Source organism: Lathamus discolor, chromosome 1 (genome assembly GCF_037157495.1).
Source record: "Lathamus discolor isolate bLatDis1 chromosome 1, bLatDis1.hap1, whole genome shotgun sequence".
NCBI classification, from domain to species: domain Eukaryota; kingdom Metazoa; phylum Chordata; class Aves; order Psittaciformes; family Psittacidae; genus Lathamus; species Lathamus discolor.
In genome coordinates, this window is record NC_088884.1 from 154,456,375 (window position 1) to 154,479,269 (window position 22,895).

Below are 22,895 nucleotides of genomic sequence, written 5' to 3' on the forward strand. Positions count from 1 at the left end.
TGGCTTGTCATATTTTTAGTCTGTCTTCCTACCATATATTTTTTTCCAAATAACACTTTTTTCTGTGCTGAGTTGATCTCATGTGTACATGATCAAAAGCAGCGAGGCCCTATTAAGCCTGCTGGCATTTTGTTGTGTGTATCTTTGGGTCCTGCAAGTGCATTGCAAAGCTTCACAGAACCAGCAGGATTTCATTATCAGTAGGTACAACCGCGCTGGTTTTGGAGAGAAGGGGAATCTCACTTTGTTTTAGAACCTGGCCCAATTACTCCTCTGCTACACCTCTTCGGTAGTAGAGTCGGAGTGCCCTCTGCTGCTACCTGCTTGTATCACACCCAGCAATTTCCGTCACTTCATGCAGGCGGCCAAGACGTGCGTTGTATTTGTAAAATGCAAAAATCGTTGTTGCGCAGGGAAACAGAAGCTGGCCACGTTATAAAAAGGGGACTGGCTGGAAACAGCAATTCTCAAGGGTACTAGAAGGGTATCCAGGCCCAGGGCTGGCTAAGGGCTCAAGATGGACTTTGAACAATAAAGCACAGAAACTACTAGTTTGACATACTACTTTCTCTTTTTTTCTTTCCCTCATTATCTTGCTATATCTCCTTGCTATATCTTTTTTTCTTTCAACCTAATACCCTTGTGAAGGTAATTTTCTGCTTCTGGACAGTACAGACATAGTAGAAGAGGACTGCAAGGTAGCATATCTGCAGGACTTCCACATCGTTTCTAGGAAGGTGCGGTTCCAGTACTGAGCAACAGGTTTGGAAAGAGAGCAGGTGGTGGAGGAGGGAGGCATCGAGAAACAGCATTTCAACCTGAAGCTAAATAAACAGACATTAGTCTTCTAATGTGAAACCAGGTAAACCAGGCAGGAGGTCAAAGCTTCCGGCTCAGAACATACAAAAATTTTCATTGCAGGTTTTGCATCTAACTTTATTTACACTGTAACTCACTGAGATTGCTCAAATAAGAAAACAGAACTGCTTGTAAGAAAGGATCCTGTACTTCCAGAAAAAGAATTAAATTTGTCTGTCCTCACACAAACATAATTTGGCTCTAAGCAAACAGTTTCAAAACTAATTAGGAAACCAAAGCAGGCAGTTACAATAGGAAAGTAGTGAAAGACTGCCCTAAGGAATGACATCAGTGTTAACTGCAGCCTTGCACTGATATTCCAAACTCTGCCTGGCCATGTGCCAGTACTAACTCATGTTATTTTCAACTTGCTGAGACCTGCTACAGCTTCACTAGAAATGCCGAGCTGAAAACCTCTATACGTGGAAGATGCTCCTGCTAGGAACTCAGATTCACGACTGGACACCACCAACGTGCAAATCACGAGCGAGTACTTTCGTCTGCAGTGTATCACCGTTACTTACCCTCAATAACGATACTGTGCCATCATGCTGCCAGAAACATTCGCAAATGCAGAGCCGCTAGAAAATGAATTTAAAAGCCACCGATGGCGGTTGCCCAGAGTAAGACAACACCGGAGAAGTTAAAGGCAGGGCTTAAGAGTCCTTGAGGTTTCGCTGCACAACCGCTATCGAAACTGCCCCACTTCGGAGCCCAGCCTCGCTCCTCCTCAGAAAGAAAACTAAGTAACACCTAATGTACCGGTTTTACTACGAAAAACGCACCGAGATTTGTTTCCTTAAGCACCGGGCAGAAATGTGCCTCCCAGGTTTGAGTCCGCTTTCAAGAAGGTGTTTTTATGCTCATGTACCGTAGCCACCAGCACCACGAAACCGCCCTCCCCAGACACACGCTGTACACACAGCAAGTGCCCTAGCCCACGTTCGTTCTGCACACGGACGGAGCCCCGTGTCTCCCCGCTGCAGTACCCGCAGCAGTTCCCTGCCTCGCCGCACATGGCAGCCGCTGCGGCTCCCGGGGAGGGTAAATGTGAGGCACTGCCCTCCCGCCGCCGCTGCGCTCTGAGGCGGACACCCCGCGGCCGCGCCGCTTGGGCTTCCAAGCCGCGACCTAAGCTGCCAGGACGCGCCCCTACCTGGGCTACCGCCGTCTCCGTCCCCGCGTCCGGAACTGACGGAAGCAGCCTGCGACGCGCTCCGCCTCCTACCCCTCCGCGGCGGCGGGGGGGCGATGGGGTCTGTGCGGACCGCGGGTGTGCGGGATGGCGGGGCCGCGCTGCCCCGCGGCTTCTGGGCGGCCGTGCGCGTCTGGCTGGAGAAGCCGCAAGTGGCCAACAGGCGGCTGTGCGGCGCCGCCATTGAGGTGGAGGGCACGGTGGTGCTTGGGGAGGGCGGGGAAGGGCGTCCTTCTTTCGCTGCCGTACGGGGAAGCGAGGGGGAGCGAGTGGCGGCTGCCGGGGCTGCGGAGCTGGGCCGGCTCTGGAGGGAGGTCTGCGCCCAGCTGTCACCGGGGCACGGGCAGCTGCCGCCGCCTCTCACGCCGTGGGCCGGGCCGGGCCCCCGCGCCGAGCTCCGCGCCGTGCTGAGGACGCTGCTGCCCCGGGCGCGCCCCGCCGGCCCCCCGGCCCCGCCGGTGAAGGAGCTGGCGGTCCAAGGTGAGCGGGAGCTCGGCGGCGAGGGAGGGCGGAGGGCAGCGGGAGCACCGCCATGCCGGGGCGCGGTGTCTGCTGCGGGCCCGGCCGAGGCTGTCTCGCAAGTCAGAGGAAAACCACTTTGTGCCTACTTGTGAGAGTGCAGATTTGTTGTCGTGTGCTTAGATCTTCTTTTTACCTCTTTTTTCTGTAGTGCTGGGAAGTGTCAGCAGTTGAAATACAAATTACAGAGACCAAGCACCTGTAGGACTCCTGTTTAAACAACCCCATCTACAGCCTTGGGGAGGCAGAGTAAGGGAGGAGCTCATGTGTTACGTGTAAGGTGCTGCTGAGATGAGGAAAGCACTTAGGGAAGCTAAGTACCCTGCTCCTGAAGAGGTGTAAAAGACTGCTCATCTTTTTGTCTTTGAAGAAGCAAGAAGGGCTGTCATCCTGCATGGTTCTGTCCTGAGTAATCTGCCCATACAAAAAATGCTGCTTGTGGTGCACACCTAATGATGGTAGCCTTTAGAAATGCACTTAATGAAAAAAGCAGGCAGCTGTGGCACCTGTCCGAGCAAGCTGAGCTGTGTTGATTTATTGCTTAGTATTGCTTAAAGATTAAGCTAATTTTTTTTTTTTTTTTTGGGGGGGGGGGGGGTTGGTTGGGTTTGTTTGCTTTGGTTTTTTACCTTGTAGGATGGTAATATGCTGCAGTAAATCCTGCTCATTAAGAAACATATAAGGTAGAAGTTGACACCTTTTTAAGATAAATTTGGGGAGAAGTATGGATGGGGTTAAATTCTAATAGTAAAGCTTTGAAAAGAATCAGAATTCTGGAAGCAATTAAACTTACAATTCACAAAGACCTGTAGCCATTTATGGGGGGCTCTTGGGGCCTATAATTCTTACTCTGATACCTTCAAATCAAAAGGAAGTGTATGTTTTTTCTTTTGATGTTAAGATGTTCCTGAGCTACATCTAGAGAACCTATCTGTAACAAAAAGCTTGGGAGAATAATTTAATTAGGAAAATAACATTTAAAAGTAAAGTTTAAAGGAAGAGAGGGAATTGGCTAAGGATAGGCCAAGGTAGACTTAATGTTTGCTCTATTGCTAATTTATCCTTTTCTGTCTCAGAAAATTGTCCGTTGAAATTTGATTACTCGGCCTCTGCAGCATTCTTGGTTTGAAGGTTTGCATTTGTCAGAACGTTTTCAAAAATGAGAGCAAGTTATTCTGAAGAAGTCACCCTGGATAAGCATCTGAAAAGATTTTTGCAAGTGTTTTATAAAGCAATAATGCTTACATATTATGTGCCATAAAATATGTAAAAGTGAATGCTTTTGCAGTCACTTTATAGGAAGGATATAGAGAATAAGTTATTAAGATTAAAAATAAATCACTAGCATGTGAGTACTAGGCTTTATCATGCAATTCATACTCTGCTGCAATTGCCTTTTTATTTGTAAGTTATTTCAAAAGGACACAGTCTCTGTTTTTAATTGTGTAGGAGTTAGTTACGGTACGTGTATGATTGATATTAAAGAATGAAATGTGGCAAAGTTGCAGAATATCTTCTTGAAATATAATATAGGCGCTCAAGTGCATTGCCAGCTGTTTGTCAGCCTATTTCAACTCTTCCAGAATCTCTAGTGTTTAGAATCTGTCACTGGACGTAAATCGTTTTATTCTACAGGTGGTTAATACTGTTAAGATCAGTAGTGTTGTTGCTGAGCATAACATGTTAATATATGCACCTTCACCTAAAACCAGATCTTGTCAGATTATCTGCCTTCAGAGTTCTGAGATACTAATTTAGGGATAGATAATGTGTTTTTTACAGTGCCTAATCCAGGAACTCTATTTTGGAAAGCTTCATGACAGTGAGGAAGGTATCTCTGCTCAATTATAATCATGGAATAGTTCACACAATAAATAGATCCCATGCTTGAACATGGCAAAATTGATATTAATGATATTGATTATTAATACTGAACTGATATTTTTTTATTTTTTTAGTTTTTATTAATCTAATACCGGGGTTTCAGTTGATTTGGAATGTGCTTCCCAGGATTCTGGATTTACTGTGGGGCAGGGGAAGGCACCAGTTCTGTGGTAGAAAAATCTCGTTGTCTAGCTTTTACCTTACTGAAATAGGTTTAAAGAAAGTCTTGGCAGTCAGCCTTGGGTGTTCTGAAAACATCATGCAGTAGAATGCTAAATTTGGGAAATTCAAACAGGATAGTAGTTTTAAATGTCAGACACACCAAGAAATGGATTTATTCTTAGCACTGTGATTTTTCCTGTGTTGTCCTAGATATTGCTTCACTAATTTTAACTTAATATAGTAAAGAGATAAAAGTTTGGTTTGGTGCTAAAAAGGATGGTTTGAACCATGGGATAACCTATCACTATGTATCTTTTCAGATGTTTACAATGGAACTGTGACCTTTCTGCCCTTGGAGGAAAACAGTGAAGGAAAATACAAGATTAAAAAGTGCAATATTTATCAAATTCAACTTGTATACATAAAAGACGAGGAATGGTAAGTGCTGGAAGCAAGAGAGGAAGCAAACCCTGAGTTATGGCAAGGTTCACACCATGTTTTAATATAGGTATCTAGGTAATTTCCATCTTGATATGTAAGTGACAGTAGTGATTGTTAAACATCTACAATACCCAAAACAACACAAATCTGTTTCAACTTTGAATGTATACATTGAATGTACTCATGTGGGGTCTAGAAAAAAGTATGCATATTCTGATCATGAGGAACTAGCTATGCCTGGGAGAGCTCAGATTCTGAGAGTGTTGGTAAGGTTGAGGGTCATACTAGAACTGCTGTGAACTTACTGAGCTGCAGTCGTTGAAACATAGACCATTGCAGCTTTGTCCTGAGCATTTGCAGGCATAGCTCTAGTAAAATATCGGTAAAGCTGGAGATGATGAAATAATCAAGCATACCAACTGATATATTTTCCTTCTAAATTTTCTTGTTATTTTCATGAAAATTTCATTAATTCACTTTTACTAGTTAGTGTTTGGACATTTTGCTAAATCAGGTTTCTCATCGTATGCGAGACTTTGGTCTCTGTGTTAAATGCAGCAAGGACTCTTATGTGCAGTGTTTGGGCAGATATTAAGCTGTCTAACAAAATTCAGGGGAGACTGTTCCATTATTCAGTAACTTCACTGTTTTATTTTGGTTTTGTGTATTATGTATTTTCTCATTCTCCAGTCTACTTTTATATCTCTGATTTGCCTTTTTTTAATCCATTTAATCATTGTATTCTCTCTGAAGTAGCTGAAATTATGAAATACGCTGTATTTATACAAGGTTTTTATTTTATTTTAAAGGTCTGTTTCTATTGTAGCTCCATTTCCAGAAGACTGGTTTTCAGATGGAATTGCATACCCTAAACTAGCATGGGTTGGAAATGAACTTTTGTCCAAATTGGCTAAATGGTCTGTGGAGCAAAAGCCCAGTGAGTTTAAAAGTACACTCTCACTCATTTCTGTAGCAAAATACAGCAAGGTTTATCAAGACCTTAAAGAAAAATACAAGGAGATGGTAAAGGTAAATTTAGTAAATGCAGTAATAATATGTTTTCCTATGCTTTCCTATATTTTTTGTAGTTTGTTTTGTGAAGTTGCTTCTTTCATTAAATCCACAAGCAGTGGATTTAAATGCGAAGTCATCCACACTAGAAAGCGTAAATAAAGCCCTTCGTTCTCCAAAAGCTTAGTCTGGAAGCAGCTCTGGATAGCAAATAGGTTGAACTTACTATTACTCAAATTTGGATGCTATGTTAGTATGTGTTTCAGTTAGAGGGGCAATGTTGTATTACTGTTTTACCCTGGGGATGCTGAAAAATGACTGTGATCATCTTAATTTCTGTATGAATTAATGACTGTACACCAGACTGTAGCTGCAAGCAAGAAAAATTGGGAAATGATTTTGTAAAACATACTGTGAAAATGTTGAAAGGTTTTATTGTTGATATTTCTGCACTCATAGAAAGATATAATTAGAGGAAAATTGGACTTCTGGGTAAAGGTAATGGTTCAGTCTTTAGCTTTGCAATAGAATTAATGTAGTGTTGGAGCATTTTAATCTTTGTTTCGGTTCTCTCATTCACAAAATAGGGATAATACTTTCTGTCTTCCTACTTCAGATTTTGATTCTTCATGTTCTGTTGTGCCACGATAATTCTATGTCTATTATGTTTTGAAAATACATTTACAAATATTCATATTATCAGTGTTTCAGGAATAATACAAGTATTTTTCTTCTGAGTCAAGCAAAAGGATGCATGCTCTATTACAGAACAGCTGTAGCTGTTTACTTGATTGGATGACAGCAGACATTCTTTATGCCACAATTCTTTTGTGTGACTCACAAAATCAGGCAGTCTTTATTTATATTCTTTGCGTGTATTTTTAATGAGATTAAAGTACAGCATGCGTGAAGTGAAGAAACCTGTTGAAGTGGATGGGTATCCAGATTGCTCTGACCACTTTTTGAAGTAATTTCAGATGGTGCAGAAAATATTTTTTCTCTTCTCTTTTTGAAGGTGTGGCCTGAAGTGACAGATCCTGAGAAATTTGTTTATGAAGATGTTGCCATTGCCACCTACTTGCTGGTAGGGAACTGCCTTCCCTAAGATTATACTATAAGTTTCTATTGCCTAGTAATAGAATTTCCCTACAGAAAATCAGTATTTTCATTTTATACTTGTTGTATTTTTTTTTTAAATAGAATGACCTGAAGTTATTACAGGCATACAAGGCAAAAGGAAGATGTTGAGTGAAAGGGTGTGGGGTTTGTGGGTTTCAGTAGAATCCTAGAATTACAGAGTGGTTTGGATTGGAAAGGACCTTAAAGATCACCTAGTTCCAATCCCCCTGCCACAGACAGGGACACCTTCCACTAGACCAGGTTGCTCCAAGCCCCGGCCAGCCTGGCCTTGGACGCTGCCAGGGGTGGGGCAGCCACAGCTTCTCTGTGCAATTTGTGCCAGTGCCTCAGCGCCATCATAGTAAAGAATTTCTTCCTAATGTCTAATCTAAATCTTTTCTCTTTCAATTTAAAGCTATTCTCGCGTGTCCTGTCACATGTCTTTGTAAAGTGTCCCTCTCCATCTTTCTTGTAGGCGCCCTTTAGTTATTGGAAGAGTGTTACATGTGCCAATAGCCAGTTGATTACAAAGAACATTTTTGTTTTTATTTTCAACTCTGCCACCAGTTCTTTAATACAGTGGATGTAAATTTTTCTGTGGTGTTACTTGCAGAGACACTGAAGTTTACTTGCCGCTTCCTCTGTTTATCCAGGGCTGCCTTTGTTTTAGCAAGTTACTTTACATTTATACTCAGTCTAGCCCAGGGCTGTATAGCCTTGTTGAATTTCAACTTCCAGTGACTCAGAAGAAATTGGAGTGTGTGCTTAGCACTTAGAAAATGACTGATACTTTGTTGGTTGATGAGAAACTGAACATGAGCCATCAGTGTGTGCTCGCAGCCCAGAAAACCAACCGTGTGCTGGGCTGCATCAAAAGGAGTATAATAACAGGTCAAAGAAAGTGATCCTGCGCCTCTATACTCTGCTCTTGTGAGACCCCACTTGGAGTATTGTGTGCAGTTCTGGTGTCCTCAACATAAAAGGACATGGAACTGCTGGAACAAGTCTAGAGGAGGGCGCCAAGGATGATCAGGGGGCTGGAGCCTTTATGAAGATAGGCTGAGGAAGTTGGGGCTGTTCAGCCTGGAGAAGAGAAGGCTGCGTGGGGACGTCATAGCAGCCTTCCAGTGTCTGGAGGGGGCCTACAAGGGTGCTAGAGAGGAACTCTTCATCAGGGACTTTAGTGATAGGACAAGGGGTAATGGATTTAAACTTACATAGGGAAAGTGCAGGATAGATATAAAGAAAAAGTTCTTTACTTTGAGGGTGGTGAGGCACTGGAGCAAATTACTCAAAGAAGTGATAAATGCTCCATCCAGTGTTCAAGGCCAGGTTAGACGGAGTCTTTGGTGACATGGTCTAGTATCCATGGCAGGGGGGTGGAACTAGATGATCTTAAGCCCTAACTGTTCTATGATTTGATGATCACATAATTCCTGTCTCTCTCTGTAAACAGTTTGTGGTTTTGTTGTTTGGTGGTTTGTTTTTTTTTCCCACCTGTCAAGTTATTTTCTCTGTGACTACAGGGAAGGTCTTCTGTCACATCTGCATTCTCTTCAAGCTTTCTGCTTTAATTTCCAGTAACCTCTGCTGCTTTCTTACAGGAGAGATGAGAGCAGAAGTCTAAAATGTTTTCTTTTCTTGTCTTAGATTCTTTGGGAAGAAGAGAGAAAGGAAAAAGGGTTGACTAAGAAACAGTCATTTGTAGATCTTGGATGTGGAAATGGTCTCCTGGTTCATATTCTAAATAGTGAAGGGGTAAATAGAGTGCTTTTTAAATAATAATCAAAACCCAGAGATAATCAGTAGTCTTGTTATGTTTTCTTTTATCTGGCATGCAGATAGCCAAAATTGTTAATTCATGTTGCTAAAACAGGACTTTTGCCACTTGAGTTACCAGGATAAAATTCTAGCAGAGCTTCAGAAACCTTTCACTTAATGTATTAGTGTAATTGACTTCAATTCCAGGCTAGTTTTCAGAGGTAAGACACTAAGAGGGAAAATAAAAAGGGCTTACATAATTTAGTTGTGCTCTAGACAAAGCAAAAGGGAATGGGTAATCTTAATATAGAGATTCTGTCTTGCAAGATGCTTTCCATGAACCTAATTTTGTTGAAATTGAATTCTTCTTGTCGTGCCTGGAAAATGTTTTCTGTATCTTTAGAAACAATCCTGTCATCTGTGAATTGTGAAAATGCCTATCAATGTAATGAGCTTTTAGGAATGAATATATGGCAACAGCAGAATTCAGTTGCTTAAGGCATAGTTTCTGAAACAGCGAAGAAAGTGAGATTGAGCAAAACCCAGTGAAGTTGAGTCTGTTTCAGAAAACTATATTTTCCACTTTTGGGAGAACATGTTAGAGTGTGTAGAAGAGATTAGTACCTCCTATTTGATCAATAGATGCCATTGGGAGTAAGAAAAAGTCCCAAGTTCTCCTAGCACAAGTTTTCTATCCTTGTGTGGCGAGAAAAATTTGATCTGCTGTAAACCAGTATTTTCCCTGTAGAGGTTTCTTTTCGTATGTCATTAGGTCATCACTGCTGTAGTACTGGCAAACATTGTTGACTGGCAAGAAATCATGTGTGAGAGTTTCGTGAGACCTGGTACCTCATTTTGGTTAGTTCTGCACAGGATTATCGAAGTTCAGATACTGTAACTTATGCATTTTTATGTCTTGCTTTAGTTTCTAGTCTTATTTCCTCTTCTCATCAGTTCACACAGAGAAAAGTATGTTTGGACTCCAGCAGCTTAATTGACTTCAGTAGTTGAAGGGTGTGTTTCCAGCAAGAACTGCTTAGAGTAGCCCTCTGCCCTGAGCCCTGTGGGTGCTGCAGCAATACTCACCTTGGGATATGTTTTGATATTTTGAAAGCAAACAAAAAGCTTCTACCCAAAATGTGAGGCTGTGTTTCATTATGTGTCTAAATTGTAGTATGAATGAAATAATCAGTATTGCTGTGTACATTTAGTGAGGCTGTTTGTCAGTTTCTGCTAAAAGTGATACTTAAAAATTATACTTTTTCTTCTTCAAATATTTCAGCATTCAGGTAGAGGAATTGATGTGAGGAGAAGAAAAATATGGGACATGTATGGAGCAGGAACTCATTTAGAGGTATTATGCAAATGTATGTCAGTTTTACTGATTTGTAACTTTATTCATTTGTTCATTGCTTCAAGTTGTGTTGATGCAAATGTAATCAAATATACAAGGTTGCAAACAGTTCTCAAAAGTGATCTGTGGGTTTGGGATGATGACACACATATCTTGTGGGACTGTACATTGTTAAGGGAAGTAGGAGAGCAGTGCTTGTATATTTGCAACTTCCTTATTTTTCAGCTGAGAAGACTGTCTTGATTTCCTGCATATACAGACATGCACACCAGAAACAATCTTTGATTTTACTGGAAGATCAGTATTAAGCAGCTTTGTTTGCACCTCTGTACCTCATAAAACATATTAATATCCAGAGTTGTGCACAATTTATTCTTGAACGTGATTCTGACCTTCTAGTGCTATGTGCTGTTTGGGGGACAGAATTGTTGAACCTCAAAGGAGCCAATCTCTGCTGTACTGAGCTTATGGTAAATAATAGCAATAATAGCCTTCATTAAAAAATGAACAGGAAATGAATGAGTCTGAAAGAGGGATTACATTTTAAGTTCCACATTAGCATTTTTGTGAGCATAGGAACTTTCACTAACTCCATCTGTTCTTGGTCAGATGCTTGTCAAAGTGTGGTAAATAGTTGCACTTTGGAGGTGCGGTTCATGGCTTCTTGTTCTCTAGACTCCTGAAATTTCTCACTTTTCTCTCAAAAATTGGCAGCTTCAATAGAATTTTCCACCTGTGGTTGTTTTATGGTAGTTTTGTTTAAAAGTTAAATCAAGATATCTTTGAATGCTAACATCTTGTGTTAAATCAGTAAAAGAGCAGTAGTTTTCACAGATGGGAGGTGGAGCTTTCACAGCCTTGTGCAGCCTCCTCTTTGCCACCCTGCCATTTTGGGTGCAGATTGCCAAAACTGACAGATTCCTTTGCAGCACTCTGCAAGCATATTGTACTGCAAGGCTTCAAGAAACAATCTGAAATATCAAGCTGTGGTAAGCCTTCATTTGTGTTACCGAATCATAGAATCCTAGAGTGGTTTAGGTTGGAAGGGACCTTAAAGCTCATCCAGTTCCAACCCCCTGCCATGGGCAGAGACACCTTCCACTAGACCACATTGCTCCAAGTTCTGTCCAACCTGGCCTTCAGCACTTCCAGGGATGAGGTGTCTGCAACTTCTCTGGACAACCTGTGCCAGTGTCTCACTGTTACACTATATTATGTTAGTTCTGATCATAATAAACAGTATCTTCTCTTTTCCTTCCTGTTTTATATATTTGTTTTTCTGCCCACGTTTCAGTATTACGGAGATTGTTGAATTTTGGCCATTCATTTTGTATTAAGGTCTGGCTGTTTACAGTTTCTCAAATTTCTTGACTCATAAGGAAAGTTCTGAGCATCAGCTGTCCCTCTGCAGCATGAGGCAACAAAATACAAAAGGGCATGTGTTACTTATCTTCTTAAAAGAAAAAAAAAGACTTCAGAGAACACTTGAAAAATCCAGACACAAAACAATAAATATATCCAAACTATATATATAAAGAAAGTACTAATTTATGAGGGAAGGAGTTATATAATGAACAGGAAGGGTGAAATGATTTTGCAAGGCTCCAGTAGCTACAGGAGCCACAGAAGAGAAAGCATCTACTCACAGCTTTTTGTTAGCCTCAAAGCTAATTTAGTTGTGATCTTTACTTAAAGCATGAGTTGCAGGATGGATATTGCCATCTGTGACACTCGCTGCCAATACGAACAATATAAATGAATGTAACAGGTGGCGTTACACATTGCCAAACTGCTGTCAGACATGGTGAATACAAATTTGATTATGGGTCACTGTCAAAGTGTGGAGTGTGGCACTAATAATTCGTCTATGCCTAAATTGAACAATCAAAACTGAACAGTAATGTAGGAGTAACTTATTTAATCAACTGTAAGAAAATCTTACCAAACATTTAATTTAACATCTACTAACCTGCCAAAAAGAAATGTTACATATAATATCTAAAAGTATATGTATGTAAAAAAAAATGGTTAACACATGTTGTATTAAAGGCGAGCAGTAATACACCGTACTAATACTTAAAACACCTAACGTAGTGCTTTCCGAAGAGGGAAATTGGGATGTAATTAAGGGGTAATGTGTTAAAACTTAAACAGGGGAAGTTTAAATTGGATATAAGGAGGAAATTCTTTCCTGTTAGGGTGGTGAGACACTGGAATCGGTTGCCCAGGGAGGTTGTGAGTGCTCCATCCCTGGCGGTGTTCAAGGCCAGGTTGGATGAAGCCTTGTGTGGGATGGTTTAGTGTGAGGTGTCCCTGTCCATGGCAAGGGGGTTGGAACTAGATGATCTTGAGGTCCTTTCCAACCCTAACTATTCTATGATTCTATGATTCTATGATTCTATTCTTAAGATTTCTGAAATTCTCTAATAAGTGTTTTTTGGTCTTGTTTAGGTTTTTTGTTTGGTTGTTTTTTTATTTGATTCCTATGTAGATACTATTTTGTATATACATGTGAATTTTGAACTCGTAAAACATGCATTTTGTCTACAGATAGAGTATGGGCATCATTTTCACGGCTTTTCCTGAAGGTCTCTGGAGAGTTAATTTAAAACTTTTTCTCAAATCTGCACATGATTATTTTGAGATTTATACAAGGTTTTGCAGAAGAGTATGTGTACTTCCACAGCATCAAAATCTTTAAGTACTTTCTTTGCTGAACTTGGTTCAAGGTATGAAAACTATTGTGTGAGTCAGTACTGTGATGGGAAGACTTCTGTGCTGATGCCTCGTCAATCCATATATGTTGAAATTCCATGAGGCAAAATACTGTTCCAAAGCCCACCAAAGAAACCTTCTTTCTTTAACCTATTGTTTCCTATTTTTGCTCCTGATTTCACCATATATCATAAGGTGGATTTGGTGCAAATCACCAGGGGATGGAATGGCAACATAGATGGCGGAAAGTGTTAGGCTGGGTTAGGTTTCTTCTATGTGAATGATTAGGTGTGAAGGGTGATGTTCTGCCTATTAGGATTTGATTTGGGTAGAGTCTGTGAATAAGGAGAAAATAATAGTAAAGCTGTGTTCTGATTAGTTGCTATGCGAGTCCTAGGTCTGTAAAACATACCAAATAGTGGCTTTCTGCCAATTTAAGTCCTTACATACATGTGACAGAAGGAGAAGGGCAAGCAATCCTAATCCAATATATGATACTTAATAGAATCATAGAATAGTCCAGGTTGGAAAGGACCCTAAAATTATCTAGTTCCAACCCCCCTGCCATGGGCAGGGACACCTTGCACTAAACCATGTCACCCAAGACTCCGTCTTTAGGGTGCCAGATACCTTAACTGAAACTGTTATTCCACTCTTTGTCCAACCAGTGTCACTAACTTGCTTCTTTTATAGCTATAACAAATTACAACCTGGCAAAATTGCAGATTGAGGAAAAAAATAGCTGTCTGTGGTTCTCATTCACCTTATATTTGTAAGCTTATATAATTTGATATCGTTACTTAGTTCTTTTATTAACAAAATGGATTAAAAGAAACCTGTAATATAATTCACTAAATGTATTGTTTGGTTGGTTTGGATTTTTTTTAGGAATCTACAATCATGCCTGATGACACTCATCTCTTTCCAGACACTGACTGGCTCATAGGAAATCATTCAGATGAATTAACACCATGGATACCTGTAATTGCAGCTAGGTATCTGCAGATGGAGGGAAGTGGGAGGAAAGGAATTAAACAAACAAACCAAAGCATAATAGCATATGTGGGCTTGGTGTAAACTGTTACTTTGCTACCACATCTGCTATCCTTGCTGCTTCTGATGGCAGTTGATTATTTCTACATAATTTCATTTCCTGTGGAAAAGCACAGATGTAGTATTTACATTCTTACAGAATTTAGTACAGCATTTTGCTTTTCAAGTTCAAACACCAGAACTGATGTGAATCTGTTGTTTGGTTTTGTAGTGTGGGTTTTTTTTTGTTCTTTATTTGTTTGTTTTTAAAATTGCTGTTGGTTCTGCCTTACTTTGAACCATTGTGCCCTTTGCAACCAGCTGCAATAACTTAATATCTGCAGCTTTAGTACTGCAACCCAACTTGGTGCAGTAATTTGCTATAGCAAATACTTTGTGAAATAGTATTTTTGATTTTGATAATAGATCTGCTAAAAAGAGGGACATAAATACTATTTCGTGCAGCTTTCACTTAACGAAAATTCCCATTATTGTATCTAGTGGGTTATTTGTTAAATTTGTGCATTCACTGAAGTAACATTCTGTTCAGCAGTTTGTTATCCTTCTTGTAGGTCTTCCTATTCATGTCGCTACTTTGTGCTGCCCTGTTGCTTCTTTGATTTCTATGGAAAATACAGCCGAAGACAAAGCAAGAAAACCCAGTACAGAGAATATCTTGATTTCGTTGCCCAAGTGGGATTTGTATGCGGCTTTAATGTGGAGGAAGATTGCCTTAGAATTCCATCAACAAAGAGGGTAATTTTGGACTATGTAGGGCTTTTGTCTTTTTAATTATTATTACTTTAAGCTGCTAGCTGTCTGAAGCATGTGGATGTTTGTTCATTATTGTCCTAAGAGCAGTTGCATTACTTGAGACAGTATGCTCTGCAGAGATAGTATAAATACTCAGAAAGGGAAGGTTTTATGATTATTTCTTTTGCCAGGCTGCAGGATGGAAAACTCATGAGGCTTTTTTTTTTTTTTTTTTTTGCCTTAATTTTCCCAGCTGCCTGGGTTGCATATTTGAACTTAATTTTTCTCTTTTCCATGTCCATGAAATTCAAAGTGGAATGTTCTCAGAGTAGGAAGAGGTATCCAGCTTTAACTTTATAAATAATCTGAGGGCTGGAAGTCATCTTTGCTCGTGTGCTTTCATGGCATGATGGCTTATGGCCTGATTACTGGATTTCTTCTGTGGCACCAGTATTTGGAGACTAAAATCAAGAAGCCCTCAGATGTTAATGAGCATTGAGTTTGAATTAATATCTCCTGTAGGTAGATTTAGAAGCCTGTGTAAGACATGTGCACATTGGAAGGTGGTGTGTATGGGAGTCTGTTTAAATAGTTATTTATCTGTTTCTACTAAATAGGTAAGCCTTATTGGAAAAAGCAGGACCTATCCACCTGCAGAGCATGCTCTGATTGACAAGCAGATAACACAGTATATTAATAATCGTCAGACCTGTGCTGTGGTCATGTGTAACAGAAAAGTTGCATGTAATCATAAGGATCACTCTGATGATATGTGCAAAGAAGCCAGCTCTGAACTTCCTGAAAATGAGACTGAGGCTGCTGGTACAATTTGGATGCCTGGATTTCAACCCAGAGAAAAAGTAGAACAAATCAGAAACTGTGCTTCCCTCCCTCGGGATTTTGTAGATGACGTGGTTCTCAGTGTGGCAAACTTGCTGTTAAATGCAACCTCCCAAAAATCATGTTCTGATAGGCATGATGGAAATAGGAATACCTGGAATCAAGGAGGTGAGATTGTCTTTGCTTTCATTATCTTTTGCTGGTAGAGGATGTCTTTTTACAATGCATTGACATAGTTTTTAAACTTACTAAAATAGAATCATTGAATCATAGAATAGTTACGTTTGGAAAGGACCTTAAGATCATCCAGTTCCAATGCCCCCCTACCATGGACTGGGACACCTCGCACTAAACCATGTCACCCAAGGCTCTGTCCAACCTGCCATTGAACGCTGCCAGGGATGGGGCATTCACAACTTCCCTGGGCAACCTATTCCAGTGCCTCACCACTCTTACAGTAAGGAGTTTCTTCCTTATATCCAATCTAAACTTCCGCTGTTTAAATTTTAACCCATTACCCCTTGTCCTATCACTGCAGTCCCTAACGAAGAGTCCTTCCCTAGCATCCTTATAGGCCTCCTTCAGACACTGGAAGGCTGCTATGAGGTCTCCACGCAGCCTTCTCTTCTCCAGGCTGAACAGCCCCAGCTTTCTCAGCCTGTCTTCATACGGGAGGTGCTCCAGTCCCCTGATCATCCTCGTGGCCTTCCTCTGCACTTGTTCCAACATTTCCATGTCCTTTTTATGTTGAGGACACCAGAGCTATACACAATACTCCAAGTGAGGAATAGTTTTTAGGCAATACCAAGAGCAGTACAGTAGCAATTAAAAGCACTTTTTTTTTATTCTGCAATGTTTTATTGCACACTAGGATGCTAATAAAGCATAAGTTTATAAGTTATTATAAGAATTATATATTCTTATAAGAATATTTTGGAATTGGTGTGGGGTTTTTTTGCTCTACACTTAAATACTAGGCCTGCATCAATTTTTATTGCAAAAGCCAAACGAAATCCACAACTCCTCCCTCTGTACTAAAATGGAACATCTACATTTATCAGTGGAGAATAGTAAGTTTTCTAACATAACAGGCAGCTATCATTTTGTCAGAATTGTGTAAGAAGTGCTTTGAAGTGCCATTTGATTATGACATGATTAGGAATTTTTAGTTTAGTCTTAGGAAGAAAAAGAACAGATGTTAATTTTATAAGCATTCCCGCTACCAGCTTTCCATTTTTCTCTATCCATTTTTATTATTTACTTGTTATTTGTCGTATGTTACTGCTACAAGATATCCCTTGAATCATTCTCTTTTCTCTAAATACGTGCATGTAAACAGTGCTTATTGCAATGAGGGTTATTTGTTACTACAAAAAAAGGAGGAAAATAAAAAATGCCTTACTGTGGAAATTCTGACTTGAGTCCTGTAGAATGAAAGCTGCTATTTTATAGACAATATACGTATAAAATTGTATCACACATAATATCAGGAGTACAAAATTGATGCAGTACTAGTAAATAATTCATAGATTCTGCTCATAATCATTAACTTATAAAGTCCTAAGAAAATTTAACTTCTACATATATATACATTTTAATAGATACACCATTATTTATTGCAGAAAGCCTTTCCTTGAAAGAAGTAGCAGAACACTTACATAAAGAGACTTTAAAAAGGCTAAAGAGTGAATATGGAGGCCTGCAGACACTTCTCAAGAACAATCATCAAGTATTTGAAGGTAAAGAAGGGGGTTTTGGTTTTGGTTTGGTTTTCTTTAATAATTAATTTTGTCTCCTCTATATGCTGTTAAACACAACTGGAAAATTACTGTGGTGGTGGTTTTGTTTTTTTTAACCACTTTCAATATCTGTCTGGCCTTATCAAGATCCACAGTGTAAATGCTGACACAAAATAACAGATTCTCATGAAGACTGGTTTTAACTGTGAGCCTTGATGTGCTTACATAGACTGTAGTGGCATGGCAGAAAGAATTCAGTAGCAAGTTTCTGTGTTTGCCTGGGTTTGTCAATAATTGTTTTGTTGCTTGTATGTTTGTTTGGAGTATTTTTCCCCATTGTGGTGGTGTGTTCTGTGTGGGGTTTGGTGTGTGTTTTCATTTGTTTGGATTTTTTGAGGGTTTTGTTGTGGGGGTTTTGTTGTTTTCTTTGGAGTTTATTTTTTATTTGCTTTGAACTAGTCACACTGCATCATTATGTGTCTGAATTGGACTCCCTGTCGTTAGGGATAGGTGGAATGGATTTACAACCTGTTAAATGGAGCGAGCATTTTAATTTGGCATGGATGCTGTCTGCACATTACCTCTGAAGAAAGACTAGGATTAAGGCCCTATCTTTCTTAGCAATTTACATCACATGGAAGCTCCATGGGGCTTCAGTAGGGACCGTTTGATTCTTTCCTTCACCATGTCACCATAAGAAGTGACTTCTATCAGAAAGTGGTCTACAAGGACATTGCTCATGCCAAAGACAACAGAGAAGAACATGGCTGCAGCTTTTTTGTCATTTTTTCTAGAGTGTATTTCTTTTAAAGTTAAGGAAAACAGATGGATGCACACACAAACAAAAAGGGACTTAGAGTGGCTGATCTGTGGCAGTTTCTTTTGATCTGGCATCTTGTCCAATACTGGTCTGGTTTTCTAGTTAAAAATATGCTTGATCATAAATAGCACTAGATCTGCTCATTTTTCTTCATCGTTTGAGAGAGATATTAAAAGCTGAATGCACTCCTGGATTGCCTTTGTATGAGTTCAGATCTATTTGTATATCACAGGGAAACCTTGAGAGATGAATTCATCCAGGCATAAATGTGTGATGTTAAGCTTTCATTTGACTTGTTACCTTTGGAATAGCAGTTATGAGAATGCAGTAGTGTCAGTTAACTGATACAGGTGTGTCATACAGAAGGTATGATTGAAGCAGAATATGAAAGTAGAGCATGGCAACTTAGAAGTGGCAGATTTCCCCCTCCTCATTTTCACTGTTGTTTTTCATCTTCTTTTTTCTTTCTTTGTTAATAACTTTTATTCTGTTTTGTTCACACATTTAAGGATCTGGCAAAGGTTTCCAAATGTGTGTGTGCACTTTATGGTCCTAATGCAGCAGATGAATTAAGAGTGCCCAAAGTGACGAATTATAATTCCCTGTTGGTTCATATGAAAGGATTAGACTTCTCATTTCCTTGGTGCAGTGTATTTTTGGGGTCAGTAAGCCATTGACTTTGCAAAAGCATTTCTGTGTAGTGAAAAAGTAATAGAACTCTTACTAGATTTTTACTGTTAATCATATTTCAAATGTGGGGTAGTTTGAACACAGGAAGGATTACAGTTCTTGAAGTTGAAACTCCTTTGTCATGATTTGCAGTCTACATTCAGAGGATATTAGTCTAAATGATCCTAACTGCTGTATTTGAAATAAGCGTCTACAAAGTTGATACAAAGGTACCTCAAACTATTCAGCATCACAGTAAAGCATCTCACAGGGAAAACAATCAGTTCTGCTTTAGACCATGTCTATATCATGGTTTGTTGTGTAGTTCTTTCCATTCCTGTGCACATGGCACATTTGGTTTTGCCTGAGTGATCCATTTGTAGAACATATATTTTATTCACAGACTGTCACTGTGCATTTTTTCCAGTATAATTCCCATGGCTGTCTATTCACAGCTGCTTTTTGTTTGTTTCTGAATCTTAGTTCTAAATGGGAGAGTTCATATTCGTGACTGGAGAAAAGAGAAACTGTCAAGGAAAACTAAGCCTGAAGTGAAACGCCGCCTTTCAACTGAAGCATTTAAAACACGTCTCTGTTGGTTTTTCATTCATCATCCTGATGGTTGTTCTTTGCCTTCTGAATCCTGCCCGTATGCTCATGGGACTGGGGAACTAAGGCAGTCTCAGAAGATTAAAAAGAAGAAACACATACAGTAATAAAATGCTGCCACTTATGTTTAAGCTGATGCACATAACCAAATATATGATTGACTTTGGGACTGCCTAGTGCATGAAGATCTGTACAGTATGGAGGGGTTTCCCAATTCCTACACATCTTATTTTCCATTTAATTTACAAGTTCTGTATTTCTCATTGTTTTATTTTTTCATTAGCACGGGAAAGGTATATAGTAAAGTATGTATAGACTTTTGGATTTTGTTACGGCTTGTCTAGCATGCATTTGTATAAGTTGAAAAGTTTAAAATCGTTTCCTAGGGCACTCTTCATGATCCTCAATGAGATCAAATGTACATGATGCAGCATTTTCAAACCATGAAAATCATCTGGTTTGTTCTAAATTGTCCAAGAGTATTTGTGGTTTCTTATGACCAGTCAGAAACTGGTGAGATTTCACTTTCCTCACCTGACAGCTTCTTCTCCCTGTTACTGTGGTATAATACTACATATTATCCTTTGTTTCTTGGTCAGGCCCTAGTCCTCTTGTCCATGTTTTTCATACTGGTTCAAAATGAGTGTTAAATTGAAGAATAACTTCCTGGGAAATCATTGTGGAAGTTTTCACAGGTAAGTGTAGGTTTTTAGGGCTATGTAGGCCATACTGTCCTTTCCCTCTTGTTTTTAAAGTAAGGAGTAACAGTAGAAAATGTTTCATAATATTGGAATGGGAGTGCTTGGCTTATCAGATAACAGAGGAATGTCTTACCACGTTGCGCAGGTGATGATTTGCTGTGGTAGACTATTAGTTTCTTTAAAAGGCTTAACTTTAAATGCACATCCGAAGAAGAGCAATTGAAGCTGGTGAAGTGTCTGGAGCAGAAGTCTGACAACGACAAGAGGTAACGGCCTCAAGCTGCGCCAGGGGCGGGGTTAGATTGGATCAGAGGAAAAATTTCTTCCCTGGAAGGACTGTTAAACTGTTGGAACAGGATACCCGGGGAAGTGGTGGAGTCACCAGCACTGGAGCTATTTAAAAGACATGTAGATGGGGCACTTAGGGACATGGTTTAGTGATGACTTGGGTTAATGGTAGGACCTGAGACCTTAAGAGTCTCTTCCAACCTAAATGATTCTAGGAACTTAGCAGAAATCCTAATTATTTCTCAGTAACAGTCACTGAACCAGTGTCATAATTCATATCTGTCAACTGCAAAGTACTTGTAAAATTCAGTATCTGAAATGCGGAGGTGAGAGCAATGACATAGAAATGGATTGCAAGACAAAGAGGTCTAGGCATAAGAATGAGTAAGCTGTGTGAGAACTCTGTAAGAGCTCAGGCAATTGGAAGAACAAAGGAATGAAATAATTGAGGACAAAGCAGAGGAGAAATGAAAGATGACACTGGGAACACTTTTCAAAACCATTGCAAAGCCACTTTTCTAACACCCTGACTTTAATCCAATGTGTTCCAATCCAGTGCATGCAGAAGAAGCAGGGTCTAAATGTGTTTGACATGCCAGGAGCACGTCTGAAGTGTTGTATGTTCTCCCTTCTCTCTTTGCATTCCTGGAAGAAGCAGTAGCTCTTGATAGATAACAGTGACCCTGATAATTGCAGCAGCACCTAACTCCTGGATCACACCATGTTATCCAGTATGCCAGGTAGTACAGGAGCTGTGGTGGGCTCTGAATCTTTCCCCATGGCTCTGGTCTCTAGTGCTGGACTGTGTGTCAGCAACTGAGCCCCACACAACCACTTATTCACTGTTGTTGTTCCCCCCTGCCACATCCAGCCGGATGGGGGAGAAAAACAGATGTAAAAGTGAGAAAACTCATGGATTAAGATAAAGACAGCTCAATAAGCAAAACAAAAGCCACATGCACAAGTGAAGTAGAAAAAGGAATTCATTCGCTGCTTCCCATGTGCAGGCAGGTGTTCAGCCATCTCCAGGCAAGCAGAGCTCCAGCATGCGTAGCAGTTACTTGGGAAGACAAGTGGTGTAACTCTGAATGCCCTGCCCCCCCCCCTTCCTTCTCCCAGCTTTATATGCCAAGCATGACACCATATGGTATGGGATAGCTCCTGGGTCAGTTGAAGTCAGCTGTTCTGGCTGTGTCCCCTCCCTTCTGCACTCCTAGTCTACTTGGTGGGGCAGTATGAGAAACCCAGTCAGCCTTGATGATGTGTAATCACTGCTCAGCAATAACTAAACATCCAAATTATCAACACTGTTTCGGGCACAAATCCAAAACATAACCCCATACCAGCTACTATGAAGAAAATTACAAAAGCAACACACCATGTCCTGAATTTAGCACTAGGCATTTCGAAAAGAAGATAAACCCTTGGGTAAATTACATTCTAAGGGGCAAATTGGATGTAGTTCGGTTACGGTGATTGGAGTAAAGGGAAGAATAGTGTAAGCCAGATGAACTGCAACTTCTGTGAAGCAGGGCAGCACAGTAAGGGAACACAGCTGATGGTGTTCTTACTGGTATAGGAATCTCAGGAAAACAGGTTATCGAGGGGACAGATGTGAGAACAGCCATGGAATTATATAAACTTGCATGCAATCAAGTGTGAAGTCGTTTGTGTTAGCCTTTATTTGGCTACATGCAGGGTAAGAATTCCCCATGATGCTTACTTAACCGTGGTAAACATACTGATAATGTCTGATGAGAAGGAGGCTCCTATTAAACTAAGTTCATGTGATCTGCAGATGGAGATTGTTTCCAGATGGTGCAAAGAGCAAAAACAGACTTTCAATTGTTTTCCTGTCATTGGTCTTCCCTAATGATTCACATTGGGGTAGGATGTGTTTGACTTGAAACATTTCCTGAGTTAGATAGAGTTCACCTGTGGAGCATCTCAAATGGGCTTGCAGGAAGTCAGGGTTAAGAAGTTGGAAGAAGGTTGGTTGTATTTTGGTTGTGCCTTTATTTTCACTTCAGTCTTTCCGATAACTGGTGAATAAAATAACTTTTTGACTCATTGAAGTCACAAATGCACACAAGATAAGACCAGTGAATTAGCTTTAAAACTACCTTTTATTATTTTTGCAATGCTATCAGAACTAGTGTAGCATACTATACTGTAGTACCCTGCCTCCTTTGTATAGACTGTTTCTGAACTCACCAGTGCGCAGATTGTCACAGACACACAAAGGCTGTTCCCCTTCCTGTCTGGCATCCCTGCAGGTGGCAAGCCAGCCAGCAAATCTCCTGTAATTACACAAACTTCCCTGTTGTTTGGAGAAGTGGTAAGAGAATATTTTTGCATCTAAATGCCAGCCTTACATAATTCAGCATTTAAATATGAAGGTAACTGCTGAAGGTGTGAAATGGCT

General features: G+C 40.2%; 2 protein-coding genes across 7 annotated transcripts in view; one reads left to right on the forward strand and one right to left on the reverse strand.

Annotated features, from left to right (window-relative positions):
- ACOX3 (acyl-CoA oxidase 3, pristanoyl) overlaps positions 1-2,088 on the reverse strand; it is a 36,964-nt gene extending 34,876 nt beyond the window's left edge. For 3 of the 4 annotated variants that reach the window (XM_065660064.1, XM_065660072.1, XM_065660047.1), the window contains exon 1: positions 2,015-2,088. The gene's annotated coding sequence lies outside the window, so the exon portion shown is untranslated. Of the gene's footprint in view, positions 1-1,382; positions 1,774-2,014 lie in introns of those variants that run through there. The other variant, XM_065660056.1, reaches the window with a different exon arrangement.
- Positions 2,071-19,950, forward strand: TRMT44 (tRNA methyltransferase 44 homolog). Of its 3 annotated transcripts, none has more exons than XM_065660092.1 (11): positions 2,071-2,533; positions 4,939-5,056; positions 5,869-6,088; positions 7,086-7,154; positions 8,840-8,947; positions 10,233-10,304; positions 13,908-14,014; positions 14,624-14,807; positions 15,422-15,812; positions 17,267-17,383; positions 19,356-19,950. In XM_065660092.1, exons 1-11 carry the CDS (start codon positions 2,110-2,112, stop codon positions 19,586-19,588), a joined length of 2,043 nt encoding a protein of 680 aa, XP_065516164.1. In that variant the 5' UTR covers positions 2,071-2,109; the 3' UTR covers positions 19,589-19,950. The 3 variants fall into 3 exon arrangements, with proteins under 3 accessions (XP_065516164.1, XP_065516180.1, XP_065516173.1); XM_065660108.1 differs by lacking the exon at positions 2,071-2,533 and adding an exon at positions 3,169-4,403 and having other exon boundaries at positions 10,233-10,317; positions 13,948-14,014; XM_065660101.1 differs by lacking the exon at positions 2,071-2,533 and adding an exon at positions 3,170-4,403.
- Positions 19,951-22,895: the final 2,945 nt, after the last annotated feature.

Coding starts and splice junctions, on each gene's coding strand:
- TRMT44 (XM_065660092.1), top strand. CDS start 2,110: ATGGGGTCTGTGCGGACCGCGGGTGTGCGGGATGGCGGGGCCGCGCTG. Junction 14,015..14,623: donor ATACCTGTAATTGCAGCTAG/GTATCTGCAGAT, acceptor TCCTTCTTGTAG/GTCTTCCTATTCATGTCGCT. Junction 15,813..17,266: donor GAATACCTGGAATCAAGGAG/GTGAGATTGTCT, acceptor TATTTATTGCAG/AAAGCCTTTCCTTGAAAGAA.